The sequence below is a fragment of the Triplophysa dalaica genome, chromosome 17, assembly GCF_015846415.1.
Source record: "Triplophysa dalaica isolate WHDGS20190420 chromosome 17, ASM1584641v1, whole genome shotgun sequence".
In the NCBI taxonomy this organism is placed as follows: Eukaryota; Metazoa; Chordata; class Actinopteri; order Cypriniformes; family Nemacheilidae; genus Triplophysa; species Triplophysa dalaica.
The window spans coordinates 18,305,856-18,328,192 of NC_079558.1; the positions used below are offsets into that span (position 1 = coordinate 18,305,856).

Genomic DNA, 22,337 nt, shown 5'->3' on the forward strand with positions numbered 1-22,337 from the left:
GAGGGAACGAGACGTTGTGTCGAGAACGACAGATGGGGTTCGCCCTTGAGAACCAATCAACTCTGACTACTATAGAAAAGGCCAATGAAATTTGGCGAATGAAATTTGCATGCCGGGCTCCGCCCCCGGATATCCGGTATAAAAGGAAGCCGGCGTGCAGCATTCATTTACCTCTTGTTCTGAAGAGCCTGAGATCCTCTCACGACTGCAGCAGAATACGATACGTGTTTGTGGCATAAGGGACACAACGTCTCGTTCCCTCCATCAGGGAACTGAGGTTACATACGTAACCAAGACGTTCCCTTTCTGTCGGTCTCTCGACGTTGTGTCGAGAACGACAGATGGGGTTATCTATGGAAAACGCCACAAACGCTGTATCGCGTCACAATCTCAGCGAAGCGACGGTAACAAGCCTGGGCGTGTCAGCTCGACGCTTTCGTGAAACTTGTAACCTTCCAGTGTGGTGGTCGGGGGGTTCCAGAGCTTTCTGGGAGAAAGATGGGTACAGCCCTGACCGGTAACCTTTCACGGACGGGGCCTTAGCTCTCTACAGGCGAGAGGCCGTCCGGCTCTGGTTTACACCGGGAAAAGCGCAACTCTTAATCAGAGAAGCGCTGCAGAGGCCACCTCCTACCCGTGGGGAGGAATATGGTGGAGATATGATATGGTCTCGTCCTTGGAGGAGAACGCATGGAACGGGCGGACTGGGTAGTACCGCGAGGTGGAGGTCCACCTGGGGAAGCTCATGGGTTACCATGTGTGGGAACCATTGTCATGAGGGTATAACAGACGGAACAGCCCACGGTGGGGGTGTTACTGCGTCCGATAGCACAGGTCCGGTTAGAACTATCTGTGATAGGTCATAAGGTTTCCCGGCCTAAGGGGGAAGGCTGCTCTGCCCAGCCAACCCCCAGGAGGTGCTTGCTTAGTGATGGATGGAATGCCTGTTCTTAACCAGTGTCTGGGTAAGAAGGAAGGTTGGTGAGGTACCAATTTTCTTAGCCATGTGTTTGGGTAAGAAGAAAAGGGTAGATAGCACACTGACCCAACCTCTTGGAGGGTGGGGAGGTGCTTTCGCAGGCATACGCCCCCCCGGATGCCAGTCCTACATGTCGCCACGCAGGAAGTGGGCTGACACCGGGTTTACGCGAAGGTTGTTAACCCTTGCGAAGGTGTTTGGGCGTAGCCCAACCCGTAGCTCTACAGATGTCTGCTAGAGAGGTGCTTCTGCCAGTGCCCAGGAGGTGGCTAAACTCCAGTGGAGTGAGCCCTCACTGCCAATGGGCATGGGAGATTCTGAGATCGAAATGCCGTCGTAACGGCATTCACGACCCAGTGCGCCAGACTCTGCTTGGAGACAGCCTTCCCCTTCTGCTGTCCTCCAACACAAACTAGGAGCTGGTCAGAGCTACTGAAGCTCTGCGTGCGGTCCAGGACACAACACGGATGGGGTTGGGTCTTCCTCCCCAGTGGGGAGCGCCTGCAAGTCCACCACTTGGTCCTCGAAGGGAGAAGTGGGAACTTTGGGCACGTATCCGGGCCTGGGTCTCAAGATAACGTGAGAATTACCAGGGCCGAATTTAAGGCAATCCGGGGACACAGAGAATGCTTGGAGGTCCCCTACCCTCTTGACGGAAGCGAGCACCAACAGGAGGGCTGTCTTACTCAGGTGAGGAAGATCGGAACCTCTGAGGGGCTCTCAAGAGGGTATGGAGCGGAGATGAGGCGGATTCCGCCCTCTCGCGCCCGCCTGGTGATCAGGTCGAGTTGCCCACTCACTCGTGATGAGTGGCGATAGCGACTACATACACTTCAGTTTGGAGGGGAGATGTTAGTCTCCAGTCTCGTGAGAAGGGGAACACAATCCTGATCAAGCACCTCAGTGGGTCTTTTCTCGTTGAGAGAGAGAGACACCAGGACGAGAAGAGGCGCCGTCTAGAGGCGTGTGACCGCCTAGTAGATGGGGCCCTAGCCTGGGTGATGGTCTCAGCCATAGAGGGGGAGTAGCCATCTCAGGATTTTCTCGTCCTGTCTAGAGACCAGACATGGGTGTTCCAGAGGTCTGATCTGGGATGCCAGAACGTGTCCTTCCCCTGAGAGAGCAGGTCCTCTGTCAGGGGAATGGTTCAGGGGGAGTCGCTGTTCAGAGCATCAACTCTGAAGCCAAGTGCGGTTAGACAAGTGTGGTGTAACCAATACACTTGGTGCTCCTCTTCCCTGACCTTGCACAGTGTTTGTGCAAGGAGGCTCCTGGGGGGGGGAAGGTGTGCTTCCGCCCGTCCCGTGGTCAGCTGTGCGCCAGGGCATCCGTGCCGAGGGGGGCCTCGGTCAGGGAGTACCAAAGCAGACAATGGGTGGTGTCATGGGAGGCAAAGAGGTCTATCTGTGCCTGTCCGAACAACACCCAAAATGAGCTGGACCGGGGGTGGAGTCGCCACTCTCCGCAAGGCGTATACTGACGAGAGAGCGTGTCGGCTGTCTGGTTCAGTCTGCCTGGGATGTGTGTGGCCCGCAGGGAGCGGATCACCTGCTAACTCCACAGGAGGAGGCGTCGGGCAAGTTGTGTTAGTTACCGTGAGCGTACACCACTCTAGGCAATTGCACAGCGCAGACGGGGGCCCGTCCAGCGCCCCGCGTCTGCGTGCCCGTTGCACACTGCACCCCACCCCTGCAGCGAGGCGTCCGTCGTCACCACGACGTGCCTCGTAACCTGCCCGAGGGGAACCCCCGCCCGGAGGAAGGTCATGGAAGACCAAGGGGTTAGGGTGCGTCGGCAGCAGGGCGTCATCACCATGCGCCTGCTGCCGGTGTGCCACGCTGTCCTCGGAACTTGACTCTGTGGCCAGTGTTGAAGCGGTCTCATGTGCATCAGCCCGAGGGGTCTTACCCCCGCGGAGGATGCCATGTGTCCCAGGAGCCTCCAGTTCCAACACTGACTGGGCACGTGCTGCGGACAGCTGTGCCGTCATGGTGACAGAGTTTGGTTCCATACCGAGAAAGAGGATGCTCTGCACTGGGAAAAGTTTGCTCTTTTCTCGGTTGACCTGAAATCCCAATCGATCTAGATGCCGGAGCACCAGGTCCCTCTGTGTACAGAACAGATCTCACGAGTGTTTGCCAGTCGTCGAGATAGTTCAGGGACAGACCGAAAGGGAGGACTTTGTACTGATATGCCCACCCCTCGAACTCGAACCATGGGAACGGGGCAGTGTCGAGGGGATCGAGACATTAGAGTAAGCGTCCTTCAGGTCGATTGCCACAAACCAATCCTGACACCTGATAGATGTCAGGATGCGCCTCTGCGTGAGCATCTGAACAGCAACTCGTGAAGGTGCTTGTTCAGGGTACACAGACCTATGGCAACCCGCCGTCTTTCTTGGGAATGATGAAGTGCAGGTGTTGACCCACTGAACGTCTTGATTTTGGACGAACTCAATGCCTGTTTTGCCAGAAGTCTCTGGGAAACTGGATCGAGTAACCAAGACGGACCACCCGCATTAGCCAGCGAGACAGTGTGGGCAGCTCTTGAGCTCCCAGGGACTGTACAGGGTGACCAAGGGGGCAGTCTGCTTCATCATTTCCACGGGGGGTGGTTCGTCGGCTGGCGGAGCTAACCATCTGTCGCGGGGGGTCCCCGGAGGGAAGGATGGCTCCGCCTTTTTACCTGCCTGGCGGGACAATGGCACGCACTGTCGGTTTGAGAGTGGTGACAACTGTCATATGTGTACGACCTCACGCCTCGCCAGGGCATGAGGTCGGTTCGCCGAGCACAGTCCAGTGGAGTGTGGGATCGGCTGCAAGTACACCCGCTGCTTCAGTGTGCTGGACGCCCACACACCTAATGCAGCGATCGTGTCAGTCCCCTGCCGCACCCAAGAGAACAGCGGGACATGTCGTTCTCGATGTGTGTGCATGAGAATCCGGACGGTATGCCACCGCCGGTTGGGGAACGTTCAGAAAAGCGAATCGGGGTGCGATCGGCCCGTGAGCACTTAGCTGGCGGGTTTACGTTCGCAGAGTTCCCCATATCACTAACAATGCTAACGTGGGTGGTCATCAGGGCCGTAGCCACAGATGTCACAGCCCTGGTAGCAGACGAAATGGTGGCTGGTTCCCGTAGGAAGACAGCCACCCGTGACCGCAACTTCTGAATGACAATCTACCCGCAGTGCGGGCAGATGTGTCAACGAACGCTGCTTCAGTGTGCTGGACGCCCACACACCTAATGCAGCGATCGTATCCATTCCTTTCCGCACCAAAGAGAACAGCCGCGCTGGAGAATGCTCAGTCAGTCCTGAAAAGGACTTTTAGATAAATCTCACACCCTCGGAACTGCCGAGACGCCCAGGGGAAGGTCGCTGCAGGTAGGGACGATCCGCTGCTACACGTCTTAGATCCGGCAGTAGAAGAAGACGAAGAATTCATTGAATTCGTTCAGTTCGTAGTCATGAGCGAAGGCTCTGAAGAACAAAAGGTAAATGAATGCTGCACGCCGGCTTCCTTTTATACCGGATATCCGGGGGCGGAGCCCGGCATGCAAATTTCATTCGCCAAATTTCATTGGCCTTTTCTATAGTAGTCAGAGTTGATTGGTTCTCAAGGGCGAACCCCATCTGTCGTTCTCGACACAACGTCGAGAGACCGACAGAAAGGGAACTAATTATACCTGCTGTAAAATACACAATTTTCTGTGAACTGGACAGAAATTTACCGTAAGAGAAATTCAATCACATTGTTTTCCCCGTTTTTCTTGTAAATGTCTTGTCTTTTTCTGTCATTTTACATTTTTTGACCGTATTTAAAATATAAACTGTAACAAAAATATTGTTAAAAACTGAAATTTGGCAAAATTATGACAATGAAATGACATTTCCCCCGTTTTTCTTATAAATTTGCGGTCTTTTTCTGTATTTTTACAATATTTTTTCTGAATTTCAAAAAACATTAGAAATCTGTAAAAATAACAGAAACATTATGTAAAATTAATATTCCTTTAACGCAAAGCAGTCCTGCTCACATCGGATCACACGTTTCTTTTCATTTGTTTTAAAGTATCGAGCTATTATTGAAAAGTTTTTAAAACGAGGAAGAAACCCACTTGTCTCAAAATCACATCTGAATATAGTCACTTAACAACTTGTGGCTTTCTCCTGTGGAAATCCAGCAGGTACATCAGGTGACAGAATTTCCCTCTTTAATAGGCGTCTGCTTTAATCACGCTGACCGAGGGGCAATTTCATCGCACAAGAGCTCCTCTGTCGTTTGTTGGACGTTGTCATGAATAACATTACGACAGCTAATCAATAAGAAGATTGGAGTTGATTTAAGTGAGCGATCGGCGTCTGCTCGGCTCTCTCTCTCTCTCAGCCTGTTGATTCTGTTTCCCGGCATCTCCAGACACATGTTAAATGTGTTTGATTGAAGTGAACGCACAGCTCGCAGGAAACACTGAAAGCTTTTTACCTGCTTGATGGCAGATTAAAGATCGCTTGTGCTTTTATGATTTTGAATATTCATCACGCGGCCTCCCAATAATAGAGGACAACATCTGCTGGGCTCGGCTCTCAGCCAGCTGAATTATTATTTTTGCAGTGTTTTTTTCCGTTCGGGAGTCTGTCATTGTGTTATTGGTGAGAGTGTTGTAATTACCTTCAAATTGAAGCCTTCCCGAATAGCAGGAGACGGACGCTGGTGTTGTGCCTCATGTGATATCAGGGATGAACCTAACTGGCTGAAATGAAAGGTTTCAATCTGAAAGAGATTATCATCATATACAGATATCATACACTGCATATGAGTATCTGAACTCTTTCATTTCATTTTCAACACATGCTGTTAAATCCACATCCAGCCGACAGTTTTTGATTGTAATACCCAACCGCTCAAATATTGAAACACTGATCTGAATAAAACGTAAAGGTATTGCTGTCAGTAAACAGGCAGTTTTCCTTTCATACTGAGGTTTTAGAAATACTAGTCATTTTGCAAACTGTATAGTATGGAAGTAGGCCATTTTGGACACAGGGTTCATCACTTCTTTCTTAGCTTTTTATATTCTGAAGAACCATTTAATACTATAAAGAACCTCTGTGCATAAAAAATAAGCTCTATATAAATCCATACAGCCAGAAAAATAAACTTTTAGGAACCATTATTTTTAAGCGTGTGTCAAATGCTCTATTTTAATATATCAACAGGTTTTTATGTGTTGAGAAGCATGTTTACAGCGTGATGGCAAACCAAAGTTTAACACAACATAAACAGCAGGAGCTCTCGTGTCTGCTCTGTGTACTCCAGAGAATATTCAATGCAACGGGTGCTTTTATGTCTAATATGGTTTATAATATCTCTGTTTCTTGGTCAGAAGCATATCTGGTCTCATTAGAAAACTGAAAATAGTGGAGAGGTGAATACTGGTGAAGTCGAGGAAGTCTTGTATAATCTTAGCATTCAGTTTAAGGGTTTTACACAAGTTTTTTTTACAGTTTTAAAATGTATGCCGTCTGCACTATAAAAGTCAACTTACGTTTAAAAGCTTCATTAAATTATTAAGTTAAATCAAATTAACTTTATGAGTCAATTGAACTTAAAATGTATTAAACTGTATTAAACTTGATTTTTTTTTAAGTCAGTTCAATATAATATAAGTTCAATTGACTCAAAGTTTATTTGATTGACTTAAAAATTAAAGACAGCTGAAATTGGTGACAAGTTTTGTAAAGTGTGTGTGAAAGAAATTGATTATAATGTATAATTGGTGAATGACGCTCATGATGACAGCTCTCATCGGAGCTGTGGTTCAGCAGCATCTCAATTGAAATATCCCTTATGAATATTTTCCATTTAAAAAATTGTGAAACAACATAAATTGAATATATTTAATCATAACATTGTTTATTGTCACTCAGTTGGTTGTGTTAGCAGTGAACGTTTATGGGTTCGCTTTCCAGTAAACACACAAGATGTGAAAACGTGAATAAAGTACACGTGCTGTAGATCATTTGGGATAAAAGTACATTTTACGTCATCTAAAATATATTTTAAGAGAAACTCTAAACTTGAATAAGCTAATACACTTCTGTAATAAACAATTTAAAGTTAATCTTAAATATAAGATAAACTGAGATTTACACTCAAATATATTTGCTCCTTTGTGTCTGTAGCTAAAATAAAGATTCAGCAGCTTGTTTCGTATCGCTGGCTCTGTGACATAAGTGACGGGGGCAGACTTGATACGAGCCGCTGGTGTGACGACAGTCCCATCGAGAGTCTCACTAGACGCTGTGATAGTATAATTGCTGGGTTCTAGTTGACATGCTTATGGTTTGTGGTATTAATTGACCCTCAATATCGCCTGTATTTTATTGTGCTGGAAACACTAATGAAAAAGGCACTGTGTGCAGATGACCTCAAAAAGGTCCGATCACATCTGTAACATACAATCCTGCTTATTTACACCAGTTGAGAACATGCTGTTTGAAGAAATACAGCCACAACCTTTCAGATGTTTATTGTAAAGCGTTATATCTTTCGATGATGTCATATCTGAATGATATTTACACACATGCACATACGAACCAAAACACACTTTCTACCAGGAGAAAACTACAAAAGTTTAAAGTGTCTGTAAGAAATTTATATGTGGATGGTGGCAGTACAAAATATTTAAAAGTTGAAGATAATTAAGAAATATACTTTTCTGTATATACATTTTGACACCTAAAGGCCCAATACAGTGTGGGTGGGGCTTCCACACAGTGGGCGTGGCTACATAGCAGACAGCAGTGACCGTCATGATGTGCCGCTTTCAGACAAATTGTGAGATTTGATCTGTCATTTGATGGTTTGTCACAGGATGTCGGGTTAGAACTCATGGATTAAAGTGTATGATAATTGAATCTTACTGACATCCACAAACTCACACTTGTGATCCACATAAGATTTCCGTACTTTGATGAAACATTGACAGATTCATCAGTGTTGAAGGAGATGTCGAGACGACCTCCTGTACTGCTAATGACATATTTATATGGACTAATTGCACACCGTCCCATCTCTCATGAAAGAGCTTCAAAGTGCATTTGATCAGGACTCTTCATTCTTCCCATCTGAGACTGTATAATCTCTGCTCATCATCGCCACGACATCAGATCAAAAGATTCTTCTGACAGAATCATTCAGACAGGAAGCAAAGTCCGTTTACGGAGGTCGTGCCACTCGGCGGCCATGTTTGCAATGCCTCTGGGCAGTTTATAACAAGTCCACAGTCCTATCTACTTGATTGAATGAATAATATTTTATTAATCGCTGGCAAAAATCACAATTTAACAGCATATGTCCTATCAATAATTAAACCTGAAATGAAGTGTACCATAACTTGGGTTTGCTAAACTTAAATTGCGCAAAAAATCACCTTTTTCAAGATCGCTGGATCTATTGGCTCGTCTCACTGGAAGGCGGGACTTCCTTCTCTGGAGCGGCCATATTGAGCGTTGCATTGCTCCCCATTCATTGTATCGGCTGTGGCGCATCTTGGTAGGGGAGAACGGGGAAAAAGTAAAAATTTTCTAAAAAAAAATTTTAAAGAGAAATTTGCAGAAAGTGATATATTTTTGCTGTGGTCTGTAACTCACAAGTGTGGTCTAGTAAAAATAGGTGGTATTTTGTTCAAATGTTGAATGACTTTAGTATAATTTCACTTTGAAGATAAGTTGCATATTGTTCCTTTAGACCAGATCAGTAGGATGAAAGTAACACACAGGCGGGTCAAAAGTAACACACCAATATAAGGTAAAAAAATTGTGTTACTCTGGTTTTTATTAATTTTACTGACTATGACCTTGTAAATATGTAACTGCAGACACCTCATGTCTTTTATCTTCGAAAAAAATATTAAATTACATTTCATTTTAAATTTCAGTTTTATCAAACTTTTAAAAAATAACCTAGAACAAACTTTAATTGTTTAGAATATTTTGATGATTGTCAATGACAATGCTTTTTATAAAACATTGAACAACTATGAACAATATGAAGATTAAATGAAATTAAATCAGCATAAACTAATTGCATTAGCTAAGGGATGAAAGTTACAAGTGTTACTTTCATCCCGGGAGGAACTCCTGACATTTAAACCCGATTTACTTTAATAATGACAAACTCTGTCAAGGCGTACTACAGGATATGTTAAAGCACTGAACCACCTGTAGATTGATCATTACTGTGACACATGAAACGAGAAACACAATTTGCTTCAGAAATTTACTTTCCGTGCTGGAAAACTGTTTTCCGGACGGAAATGCAGGAAACGATGACAAAATCACGTGATATTTGGCAGCTTGGTCAAAGGGGACGTGCTGAACGAGACATCAAAGCTTGGGATGAAAGTTTAGTCAGGGCTCTGAGTAAATCGCTATGTTACTTTCGTCACCGCTCTTTCATATCTTTGGAGGAAGCAGATATTTCCTCATCACACTTCATCTTCTGTCTTCTTCAGTTATTAATAAAGTGTTTCCTCTGAGCCTTGAATGATTGTAAAGCTCAAGCACATTTAGATTAAACAAACATGCTGTCCGAGAGCAGCCGAGCGGCACTGTTCTGTTTATTTTCTATCAGAATGAGCCAAATGAGCCTGTCAGGAATTGTTCAGTGGAGTCTTGTAATTATTATAACCTCTTTCGTTGGCTTTGTCTCTTCTGTGCTTTTCCTGACACTCCCATTAGCAACATTAAGCATTATATACCAACACAGAATGTGTAAAACAGGAATTTAACTAGTCTTTCGCTCATATAACTGGTCAATTTGTCACTTTATTTAACCATCTGTGACCCTGGACAACAAAACAAGTCTTAAGTAGCATGGGAACATTTTAGTAATCGCCAAAATACATTGTAGGGGTAAAAATTACAGATTTTTCTTTATGCCAAATATCATTAGGATATTAAGTAAAGATCATGTTCATGAAGATATTGATAGATTTCCTACCGTAAATGTATAAAAACCTTCTTTTTGTGAGCGATTTGCTCAATATTTTTTTTTTATATTCCAACCATATAAACAGTTGTTGTTCCGCCTGAAAGTGTCCATTCCCAACAAACCATTTATCAGTAGAAAGTTTATTTCTTCAGCTTTCCCACAATGTAAAAATCTCAAAATTGACCCTTAAGACTGGTTTTGTCATACCGTGTCACATATATTCAACAGTATACAGTCACAGAAGATTGTTAAAATAGTAGATGATGTGTTCAGTGAATCATTTAAAATCAACAGAACTGATTCATGAAAGTTTATCAAACTTAAACTGCAGTTTTGATTTTGAAGTTTAAATCTGAATGAAACTGGCCAAATAAACATTCAAATCACTAAATTAATTTTTAAATTGCATATTGAGTGTGTTGTCAATATTGAATATATCATCCCAGCAAAGCAGTATTGAGTTTTATAAATGGACTGAATCATATGTGAAAAACAGAGTCGTATTTCTCAAGGACATTAACAGCAGTTTATATAAAGATCGTTCTGACTTCTTTTATAGCTCATTCATACATTTTATGTCATTTAACTGTTGTTTGTGATACGTTTCAGAGGTTGTCTATTCAATAAATATTTAAATACGATAGTCAGATCACCATCCAACTACCTCCAAAGTGTTTTATTGTAATAATGAATGGTTTTCTTTTTCTCATTGAATATTCTGTTTCACCCATAAATATGTCACATTAGGGGACAAAAACAGATCGAGGTCGCTTGTTCGTGACTTCTTTTCCTATTGACTAATGGCTTTATTGTGCCGGTTACCATTAAGCAAATTATAGACCTCTGAATCGCTATTTTATTATTCAAAGTTCACTTTGAATTTTCTGATGGTTCTGGTTATTGTAAACTGTTATTAGCCTGTATTGTTCTTCGGATGCCCTGCGGTTCTTTACTGTGCTTTAGTGAAACCAAACGCGTTTGACTTTTTCTTGGAAGCAGAGGTTTGTCAAGGAAAGTGTTGTTTGTCATAAATCCGTGAACAGTTAACAATCTTACATTGTAGTACACCTATTTCACAAAATGTGGACAAAGCAGCTCTCACAAGCATTCATTTATTTACTAAAAGTGACCGTAGCAGACGTGGTCGGTTTTGTTTATGGTTTTCAGCATATGTAAAAATAGGAAGAACATTACAATATCATTGATTATTTTAAATGATTTATTTATTATCAACAAGGTATGATATATGTTAGACAAATTATTATTCAGTTCTGGTTCATGGTGGGTCTAATGGACATTTCGAACATAATAAAACATTTCACTGTTAGTATGCATATACTGTATGTTACAAATAAAATATACTGAATAACAAGATTATTTCTGCACATTTGGAGAAACAGATGAATTTCGTTTACGTTTCGTACACGTTTACTATATTATATTTCTTTAGACACAATCATAATTTGACTAATTTTCTACAAAAGAGTTGACTGGATGATTTTGAAGTGTGCATGTGTTTTTCAGTGTTCAACCAATGCTACATAGTGCTGGTTACATTTCAGTGTTTTATTTATACACACAAAAAAGGTGAGAAGTCGTCCAATTGTTTGTTGATTTCAACATAAAACTCTGTGTGTGTATATCATCACTTAATAAACATCTCCAGCATAAATTAACAATCCCGCAAAAATCTCTAAATGGCACATAGTTTAGCTACATTCAATTCAAGTTCATTCCTTTAGCACTTCGGAAAAACAAAGAGAGATTATTATTGTTGTTGTTAATTACAACAGTCGAGTAAGAAATATTACTATAGAAAACGTAAGAAAACAAATCATGAAACCGGGAAAATTATGAAATACATGGTAAAGAATACATGGAATTTTTGCAAATCTTTCATTTGCAGTAATATTCATACTCTAAAATATGAATAATTGTCTGTAAGAGTTTATTCAGACTGTTGTATTAATAACACGAGTAAGCAGGTAATGTGATCATTGAGTGACATTTATAAGTGCACTCTTTGATGGGAGATGCTTCGATCTCACAGTAGATGGTGCCGCTCTTCTCTTGGTATGCTTTTTTTAATTTTTGCTATGGAAAAGCCCATGAAATTATGAATATGCTTTTTGTTTTAATTATAAATGCAGCGCTACATGCCTAACTACTTTAAGTGTCCGCAACTGTTAGGTGAACGAAGCCAGAACATTGAGCGGAAAAACTTCTTCCCTATATACTTCTGGTCTCTGTCGCCATGTTGTGAAATATGCGGATGGAAGTTGATGCTGATGTTCAGCGTGGAGCCTGATGGGAACTAAAGAGTCATGTGAATCATTTGAGAATTCTACCTCTCTTAGAGGGCAAGAGATGAATTGGTAATGCAGATGGGTGACGTTGTATTCCTCTGTCACCACAGATCAATGTGTCTTTCTGTCACGGCCTGCACTATCAATTACATTGTGAGCCAGTTACAATGTCTCCAAAAGAGGTTTTGTTAAGATGAAAGAGCGCACTGGAAATGCATCCCTGCAGAATAGAACTTGAAACGGCATTGAAACCATTAGAGAAATGCGAATGTATTTAATGGTTATAATGGGAATTGTATTGATTTTAATTTAAACTATAATGGCGTCTGTGGATCTGTACTGGTATCGGTGGGATGTATCTGATGGATGGGAACCAATAGAAGACCATTAAATCTTATTCCCAAAACACATAAAGGATTTTGTAACGGTTTAAATGGTAAACAGCTGATTAATAATGGCAGTATAATTTCTATTAAATGTGTAGTTTTATGACCTCCCATCAACTTCATTTTTTTCTAAATGATGCAAAGGTATATGAAATTATCCCTGAGCATCTTTACTTGTGGAATAGGAAGAGCTGATAAAGTTCATGTGTTCACGTAATATGATTCCAAGTCCTCAAGGTCTTTATAAACGACATATAGACTGACATTTAAAATCTGTGCTTTACAATGTTTGCATTGAGTAGTTTAATTATCATTCAAGTTCAAAGTGTCACCTGTACGATTCGAACGCTTGAACATGTGACTGCGGATGAAAAGACCGACCGTGAATCTCTCATTAATGTGTCTGAACATGTTTGAAAAATAAATTATGTGAATGATTTGTGATGAATTATTTCAATCTAATGATGATCTCAAGGTCAGTCCTCACATTGTGCATCTTTCCGGGTTTCATCGTGGAGACAATGGGACTGTAGATGAAAACAGAATGAAGACCAGGTGCATGCGAGTAATTGTTTTTTTTATTTGCATGTTTTTTAGCCCTCACAAATGTGAAGTTATGGGCCATCGACCGGCAGTGTTTCCAGACCATCATGATGAGAACTGGTCTCATCAAACAAACAGAATACATGGAGTTCCTGAGGAGGTGAGGTCTAGTTACACAATCACAGATATCATCTGTCTGCCAGTTAACGACATTCTTCAAAATATCTTCTTCTGTGTTCCACTTAAGAAAGAAAGTCAAACAGGTTTGAAATGACAAGAGGCGAGTAAATGATGACATTTTATTTTGGTCAATATGTCACTAAAGTTTATTTTGGGGTGAACTATCACTTTAAAGTGTCACGAAACCTCCCCTTCAGCTACAATCTACCTCACTATCGTTTTTGAAGAATGCAATTAAAACCGTCATGAACGCTGTGAGAAGAAGAGCCTGTAAAAACCGATGAAGGTTCTGGCATAGGAGACGAGCGCTCCAATCACAAGGCGCTGTCATGAATAATCAGGAAAATGTCTTCTCATTGGTCAAGAAAACACAGTCTCATGAATAATAAGGAAACACCGGCCCGTAATCGATGGCTATCGCCACTTCACATCTTCTCACGTTGACTAGATGTCGATTTTAAACCCGGAAGGCAAAAATAGCGCTTAGTAGTGATGGGAAGTCCGGCTCTTTTTTGGGAACCGGGTCTTTCAGACGGATGAGTAAAGAATCAAAATGAGTAATTCAAGTAATTTGTGATTAAGTGCTTAGTGGAGACGCCGTTAAGAACGGTTCAATCCGATTTGGTGAAAGAACCAGCTCAAAAGAATTATTCGTTAGCGAACCGGCCATCAGTGAAGTTTCCATTTGCTCTCTATTAAATGTCATTGCCAGAGAAAGAATTGACCTATAAAAGCGATCTCATCTGTGGTTCTTCTGTCTAATGGGCACGCAGCAGGTGTCTGTATAAATGCGAGATTACTTTGATTCTCCTCCACACACATAGTCTTAAAGTATAGATGTTTTAAGTCTCGTGTTATTTATGAATAGCTTTGCTTGATTAGATTGATCTTGTTGCGCTTATATTTCAGTATGCCACGTTGAGTGAAATGTGAGTGATATTAGGGTGGTCAGGGTGGTTTCTGGTCACCAAATCAAATTCTTGAACGTTAAATATGTTGTAGATGAAGTGGTTAGTCATGCATTCCATTTTAAATGAGGTTCATTTAGACATGAATTCCAAACGTCTGGTGACACAAGATAAGATTCTCATGGAAAATAACATTTCCCAGAGACCCCAGAGCAGCTTTACAGGAAAGTGTTTGTAAGTTAAACAAGCTTTTAGTGAAACTTCAGGTGTGGATAGTGTAAGATGACTTTAGGATGGATGCTGATGTTGGCATCTTCACATAGAGAACGTGACTACAGAAGAAAACCTTCATTGTGTTGGAGACTTTTATTTTAGAAGTGAAAACACACCAATAAAACTTTAAAGCACGCTTCTGAGATGCGGATCTTTCTTGGTAATATTCCTATTAAGTTTAGTACAAGCAAACATCAAAACGGTATTAACCCAAGATTAATTCTGAAGTTCAGATCATCATTCATGGCTCCTGATTAAATTGAGGCAAATTTCATCATATTTGGGGATTTTTATGAACCATAAGAGCATGAAAAAAGTAAAACGCTCCCCAAAGTTGTCTGCTTCTCTTGGCACTTTTCTTATTTAAAATGATCGACAGCTTTTGTGCCGAAGGAAATGTCATGAGACCATGTCCACCTCCACAGCTCAACCTGAGGCAGATGTTTCTCGGAGACGTTTGAAATGTGCTTGTCAGTTTCACTCACTTTTACTCTCATGTGCATTCTTTTATCAGCCTTGCCAGTCATTTCACCCATTTTGTTTGAGATTTAATTTCCAGATGATTCGCTGAGTCAAACGCTTGGGTTGATTGTCGGTTGGCCACGGGTGACAGAAGCCGTCAGTTTAACCTCAAACGTATTCTCATCTCTCCCACAGCGTTCCAACGTTTCAAGGCCTTTCAGAAGAAATCCTCAGTAAACTAGCTGACGTTCTGGAGGAGGTGAGTGTCTTGTTTTCAAAATAACCGGCTGAAGAAAACACAGAATTGTCACACTGTTGTTCCAGTGAATATTTCTCAAGGTCAATATATACACATTTAGTTTTATTTAGTTCTTTAGACGAACTTAAATTTTATGCATTGCACTTATTTTTCTATAAGCAATCGACAAGTAAACAGTTATTTCTGATGTTTTTAGCAATATGCCGAGCAATCTCTTCATGAGATATAACCTATAGCTTCATTTCCACATAAGGCTTGTGGTTCTGAGATGAAGACGAGGTTTGTCTTTAAGTGTATGTACGCAGATGGGCTGCATGTGTTATGTTGACAAACACGTTTGGTGATTAAGTCGGAGTTAGGAAACAACTCACAGGACAATATTCCCACACAGAATGACATTTAGTTCAAGAAAACATCTTCAATCTGTCGTCGACAGGCTGTTGTCAAGGGAAGAATTTTGAAGTAACATGCCCCGAAGTGTTTTAAACAACCGTTTACACTTCAACCTTCTTTTCACAGACACACAGCTAATGGTCTAAATCCCTCATCGGGATGTGGAAATTTCCTCAAATAAAACTAGAGATGCTTTCAGATCCACTGGAGAGGAACCGCTTGCTTCATTATGCAAATGAGAACACGTTTGTGAGGCAGATTAACAGAATATCGTGTTCGGTTCTTTTAGGAATAGAAACGCCGCTCATGCCGAGACCAAACAAAGAAAATTAACCTCTTTTATTTCATTCCTCATTTTCATAATGTTGAAAGTCATGAGCGGAATGAGAAATGAAACGCTAGCCTTGGGCCCTCGTTGATCATTGGGTCCATGAACGCAAAACTGCTCTGTTTTAAGAAACCTCAGAACTTCAGACCTCTGTCAATCCATCTATCCAGTCAGTTAGTCTGTCTCATAAACCACTTAGCAACACCTTGGAGACCACATACAGTATAATGCTCTCACAATCCATACGCAACCATCCGTAACATCCCAGCAACCACCTAGAATTCAGAATACCTTAGCAAGAGCTTGTCGCTATGGCGACCATTCAAAACTCCTCGTCTAGTCGTCTAGCGCTTACAGGCCAACACTGTGAAACGTTCTCCCAGCATTTAACCTGTACCGCTGTATTCATCAGACTTCATTTAAACGTTCTGGCTTCATGTGTGCTGTCTGTTTTATTGATCTGCCATTCAGAATCTGTCCAAGAGTGACATCACCTGAATATTTCCATATTGAACTGCATCTATGTAACCACTGTAGATGCCTTAAAGAGTTTTTACTACGCCATTGGTAACGTGTCAATATTCATTTATACTTCTACAACAGAACAGGACTTGGTTTACTCTATAGGATTATAATGTAAAACAGACGCTGACAGCTTCAAAAAGAAGTCAAGTGTGAACACGGCCTCAGATGTTTCAGAAAGAACATGTTGAGCTTTCTGTATGTTTTAGAATCAGTGAAGCAGTCAAAAGGTGAAGACCGGACACAACCAAAGCTTTCAAGAATAACAACCATGCTTAAATTCAGACGTCTGACATTTTTTTCTGCCATTTTTTCTGTTCGTTTCTTTGAACTTTTTTGTGTATAGACATCTGCACTTTTATACTCCTCTGCAGAGAGGCGATGTCAAATATTTGTCACTGACATGTTCTCTATCTGGATCACAAGCAAACGAGTGAAGATGTCCAGCACACCGAATTAGTTTAAAGACCACACTTTAATTGATGACTTGTCTCTGCCGTGTTTAGAAAGGGAAATCACAGCAAATAGCTTTTCATTCTTCTTCAATCGAGCCAAATGGATGCTTGATGATAATGTCCTCCAGCGGACCACAAGGACAAAAACTCTAGATTAATTGAAGTCGTTTGGTCTGAATGTTTTCTTTCTTGAGATGAGAAGTGACTTTTCGTCTCACCGTGTAATCATAAAGAGAATATCGAGGCCCTAAGAGATTATTTAGAAAAAATGTCTTTGTGATAGCAGAAAGATAAAGATGTTAGTTTTCAAAGAGACATTATCACACAGGCTATGTGTCTTCACTTTCAGACGCCAAGTTTATTCCAGACTCAAAAAAAAAAGTTTTCACAGAGTTTAAATTGACCTTTACTTAAATGCTCAGTACAATTAGTAATTGATTTTTTCCTGCGCCATCTAATAGCTTTTCCCTGGACCAAATGTATCATGTATCTCTAGTGACTTTTAAAATACCACCAGACCTACAAAATACCAAAACAAGACCATTCATAGACCCAATTAAAGAAGAGCAAAGTACACTTTTAATGGAGAAAACAGAGAATTGTGGGAAATGTAAGAAACTTGGCACCAAATATCCATCTATCGTATAAGCCGCTATTGCAGTTTTAGCTCTAAAGCACAAACCTTTTAGTGTATCATGAGCTGAACACAAAAGTTAATGTGTTTTCCAGTTTCTTTTGAGGTTATTGTGTTTGATTTCCACATTTCCAGTGAATTTGTATTCAAAGATCTGAAGTTACACAAGTTATTAATAGACATATGTCAATGTATTTTGGTGGAAATAGATCCCCTTATTTTATAGTCCTCGTGAACCGGAAGTTGTGATCGTTGAATCGTATTTTAAAATAGTGGGCGTGGCTTTCGTCTTTCTCTGCGATTTGATTGGATGTATCTGGCAGCAGACTGACAGGTGAAGGGGAGGAGTTAATGGATGCTCCGCCCAAGCCGTCTAACATAAGTTATTTAAGATGGATAGTCATTTTCAGATTTGAACCAAAGATTGTGAGGGCACAGAAATTTTAAAAGGAGAATGACCTTCATTGATAAATGCATTTAACAAGCATTGCCATTTTTTATTTCAACGGGACTTTAAGGAAATGTTGAGGTAGAAGAAGTGTCAATCGTCATTGACTACAGATTACCTGAACAACCAATCAGTTTCATTCATGCTGATTGGCCAGCAGCTTGAATGAGTTTCATGACTGAACTTGGTCATTTCTGGAAGTCTCTTCAGGCTCGAGGGCTTGTCTCGTCTGGTGTTGAGCTGAGATGTCTGGACTGTTTCCCAAACACACGAGTGAAATGCAGGAGTTGGCCGACGTTCCCACACTGCACTGCTTCACTGGAGGATCGTGGGTCAGAAAGTCAGATTTTTCCATCAGATTGTTGAAGGAATAAAAGAATGAAAGTCAACGACTGAAAAAAAGTCTCTTGAAACACTCTGTCATTCTTTTTATAAGTATTTTATTTATTATTACCAACTCACTGAAATGTGTTGAAACTATGCAAGACTGTCGATGTTTTTAAGAGAAGCGTGCATTACCTTGTTAATGTGCATAGAAATGCATTACTCTGTTCTGAGTTGTCCTGTGAGTCAAATAAATGTATTAACTACAGAACTATGACCCTGAACTTGCTGAAGGTGAGCTGAAGATTGCTTCACAGTCTGGACCATTCAGTCTTTATTCAGCTGTAACATGAGTATTAAATCAAAGCAGTGATGCATTCAGACTTAAATAACAACATAAATGAATCTGTAGTAGTTGAAACACACAACGCGTCTGGAGGTTTAAAATGGATGTAGATTGTAGAGGTCAAATAATCTGGATTTGGGTAGATTTCGGGATAGTCTTAAATAATATTGACTTTTGATCACAGAAATCTGAGCTCAGTTTGAGACACTGTTGACATCTCTTCTGAAACTCTAGTGACATTTCTGACTCTTTTCTTAAGAGAAATATCTGAGAGACAGATGAGCAAAGTTTACACACGGTCTCCATTTCAAATAATAATAAGTCATTTCTCCCCATCACATGATCGTACTGTTTTGTGCCCGTGGTTGTTAGAATGTGAAGCGTTTTTGTAAGTGTCTGCGTCGAAGACCTTCAGTCGTCTGCTGCGTGATGGAGAAAGTGTCTTCATGGCTCGAGGCTGGTGGTGATGGAGCAACATTGTGAAATTGGACAAGACAAAAAAATGACACTTGTTGAAGTCTCTCTCGCTTTATCTCTTTCCTCAGACGCACTACGGTGATGGAGAGTACATTATTAGACAAGGTGCCAGAGGGGACACATTCTTTATCATTAGCAAAGGAAAGGTAAGACCTCCACAGTTTCACACAGACCTAAGGTCCACAAACATCTAGCAATTTGACGCTTGAATTATTAAATAACAGCATCGCAATGCCACCTTTCTCTTCAAAACAAAGCTCCAAGCGTTCCCCAAAGTGCAATGAGCTATTTTAAAAGATGGCCCGTCTGGTAGTGTCACCGCTCCTCTGTGACGGTGTGAAAGCTCATTACTGAAGGCCAAAATCTTTATCCAACAGTCATATTAGGGACGACGCTGTTAGTTTGTATATTTCTGAGCCAAAAAAACATCTGGAAAGTCTCAAAAACTTGGCATGTCACCAAGCAACACAAAATGTAAATTCTTTCTTTCGCTCATTTCTTAATTCTGCAGAACCCCAAAGAAGATATTTTGATTTACACCAAAGAACGCTGAACCCCATTGACTTCCACTGTACATTTCTCAAACTATCTTCTTTTGTGTTCCACTGATGAAAGTCACATAAAGGTCACATAAAAGCAGAATGTCCCAGTGCTGTTACAAGAAATATCAGCACTCCAAAAACTGCCAGCCAATGAAGGAAGTTTGCTAGTTTGAATGGAAAAATGACACTGACGTGACCCATAATCTGCATTAACAGGTGAACGTCACTCGGGAGGATTCTCCCAACGGGACCCCTGTCTACCTGCGGGCGCTGGGTAGAGGAGATTGGTTTGGAGAAAAAGCACTTCAAGGGTATGAGATATAAAACTTCTTTTCAAACTTCTTTATACATTGATCGTTAACATCGGTCATGCGCTTCAGATTATTTTCCACTCTGAAGGTTCTTACAAAGAAAAATCAAATGTGCATCCAAACAAAGCGTCTGTTTTGAGATTAAGTTTACAGCAGTAATGAAAAAATTGAAAACAGTGGATCTTTCTTACCAGAAAAGTTCATCCTATACAAAGATCTTTAGAAAAAGATCTCACTTCTCTTTGTTGATACAATGCTCTTCAAATGAACATTCTGTCATCATTTCCTTCCCCTCAAGTTGTTCCAAAGCTAAAAAAATGTCTATGTTCTGCTGTTCTTTTTGGGTGAACTATCCCTTTAATAGGTCTGAAAATGTTAAAGGTGAACGACATCTTAGTTCTGTGTCAGCCACTGTAGTGCTTGGAAAGGGAGCGGTGGAGTGAGACTTTGGGTGCAATTCTCAACGTCGCCGCTAGATGCCGCTAAAACCTACAAATTGTACTTTTAATGCTTCAAAAAGCACCTGCAGCCATCATAAAAGTGGCTTAATAAATGTCTTGAACATGCCATTTGGTTCAATCATTTGTAAAAATAATCCCATTATGTATTTTATCATGTCAATTATATAATTTATTATATGAAGTATTAAACTGATTGGCAACTGGTCACCATGTAATACTTAAACATTATGGTAATTTACTTCATGATGAGATTTAATGTTGTGTGATGGCATGTTTGATTTGGGCTGTGTATAGTTCTTTGGAGTTACTATACGCTCTTCATGTTGCTTTAGGTTGCCAAACTCGAAGCAAAACAAAGATACATTTCTGTTCAACTTCATACTATAAAGGTTTAGAAAGTGATTCATTCAATCAGAATCTTTTCACAAAAAGGAGGTATGTTCAAGAATCAAATGGTCTGTTTGTCATAAGTGAAAGTTATTTAATCAGATGGACTGACAGCCCAATATTCCCATCACAGGACCTCATCCTCCATTCCATTTTATTTCTGTCAGTTTGTGTCTTAGAGATGTTTTTCAGATTAAACGGCCACATGATAGTTTTCATTTATTTCTTTTTTTGTCAAACCTTGACCAGTTGTGTGTAGTAAGAGAATAGCAAGTGTGCCGTGGCGTCCCCTGGTGGACATTAGTGGAATCCCACATTACTGCTGCTGGTTGATGAACTATGACCTGTTGGAGTTGTATAATGCACAGTATTTCTGAATTGATGTCACAGTGCATGCGGCTCGAGGTGTGACGTTTAGTTTGTCATTGATCCTGAATAAGAGACCATCTGCAGATCACACATAATGTAGAGGATTCATTACAGGAGAAAGATGTTTGTCAGAAAGTACAGTAGGAAACGCTCTGACCGTAAGACATACGAGATTAGAAATGAATTCATGATGAAATAAAAGGTTTGATCAGTCACTCTCCAGACTTCTGACAACAGGTTCTGAGGTCTTAATATAACTCTCTCTATTTGCTTTGAGCCATTTGTAAGATGAAATTTACTGTTCCGGACATTCAAATCAAAAGACAGGTTTTGATAATGTGATGGACCTCTGGCTCAGTGCAGTATGTCACTCAGACACATATCGCTGCTGTCCTTCTGAAACATGTTATCTCCATACTTTGTCATTTTTATTGATCACCATTTATGTTTCTCGCTGGGGTTTGTTAAGATCTAACCGATCAAAAGTATTAAAAAGTGCTTGTCAACTTTGACACAGTATTTAATCATTTCAAAAGTTCAGTGTTTTCCATTCCCTGGTAGAAAACACCAAATCTGGACATACGAGGTTTAACATTAGGCAAAATGAATATGAACAGATTGAAAAGAAAAAAGTTCTTCATGGTGCACAATTTGCATAAAATTTGATCCTCCTTACTCGTGAACCGGTTTTTAATGTTATTTATATCTCGTGTCCACAAGTGAGAAACAAATATGCAGTTTAAATGTATCAATAATTAGACATATTGTATAAATAATATGTATTTAAATGTAATGTTTCCTTCCCCTTCTATGTTCTTCTTAATAGCTAATAATCTTGATTACTTTACTCTTCCAAAGACAGACGATGACAGTAGGCTATAGTGTAATTCAGGGTAAACGGTTATTTTACATTTTATTTCTGTAGCCCCAGTTGCCAGAAAATTCCTTTTTTTGCAGTGTATAGTATATAGGATTTTACAGAGCTGTTATAAATACAGTCGACTCGTGTGCTTTATTAAATACCAAGGCACCAGTTATGAATGCAAAA

The 22,337-nt window shown here is 40.8% G+C and overlaps 1 protein-coding gene across 2 annotated transcripts in view; it reads left to right on the forward strand.

The window, feature by feature from the left end:
- The window catches only part of prkg1b (protein kinase cGMP-dependent 1b), a 102,481-nt gene that overhangs the window by 56,952 nt on the left and 23,192 nt on the right, over positions 1-22,337 (forward strand). For both annotated transcript variants that reach the window (XM_056772178.1, XM_056772177.1), the window contains exons 4-7: positions 13,265-13,370; positions 15,229-15,292; positions 19,288-19,365; positions 19,978-20,072. In XM_056772178.1, the coding sequence (XP_056628156.1) occupies positions 13,265-13,370; positions 15,229-15,292; positions 19,288-19,365; positions 19,978-20,072 (343 nt within the window). The remainder of the gene's footprint in view (positions 1-13,264; positions 13,371-15,228; positions 15,293-19,287; positions 19,366-19,977; positions 20,073-22,337) is intronic.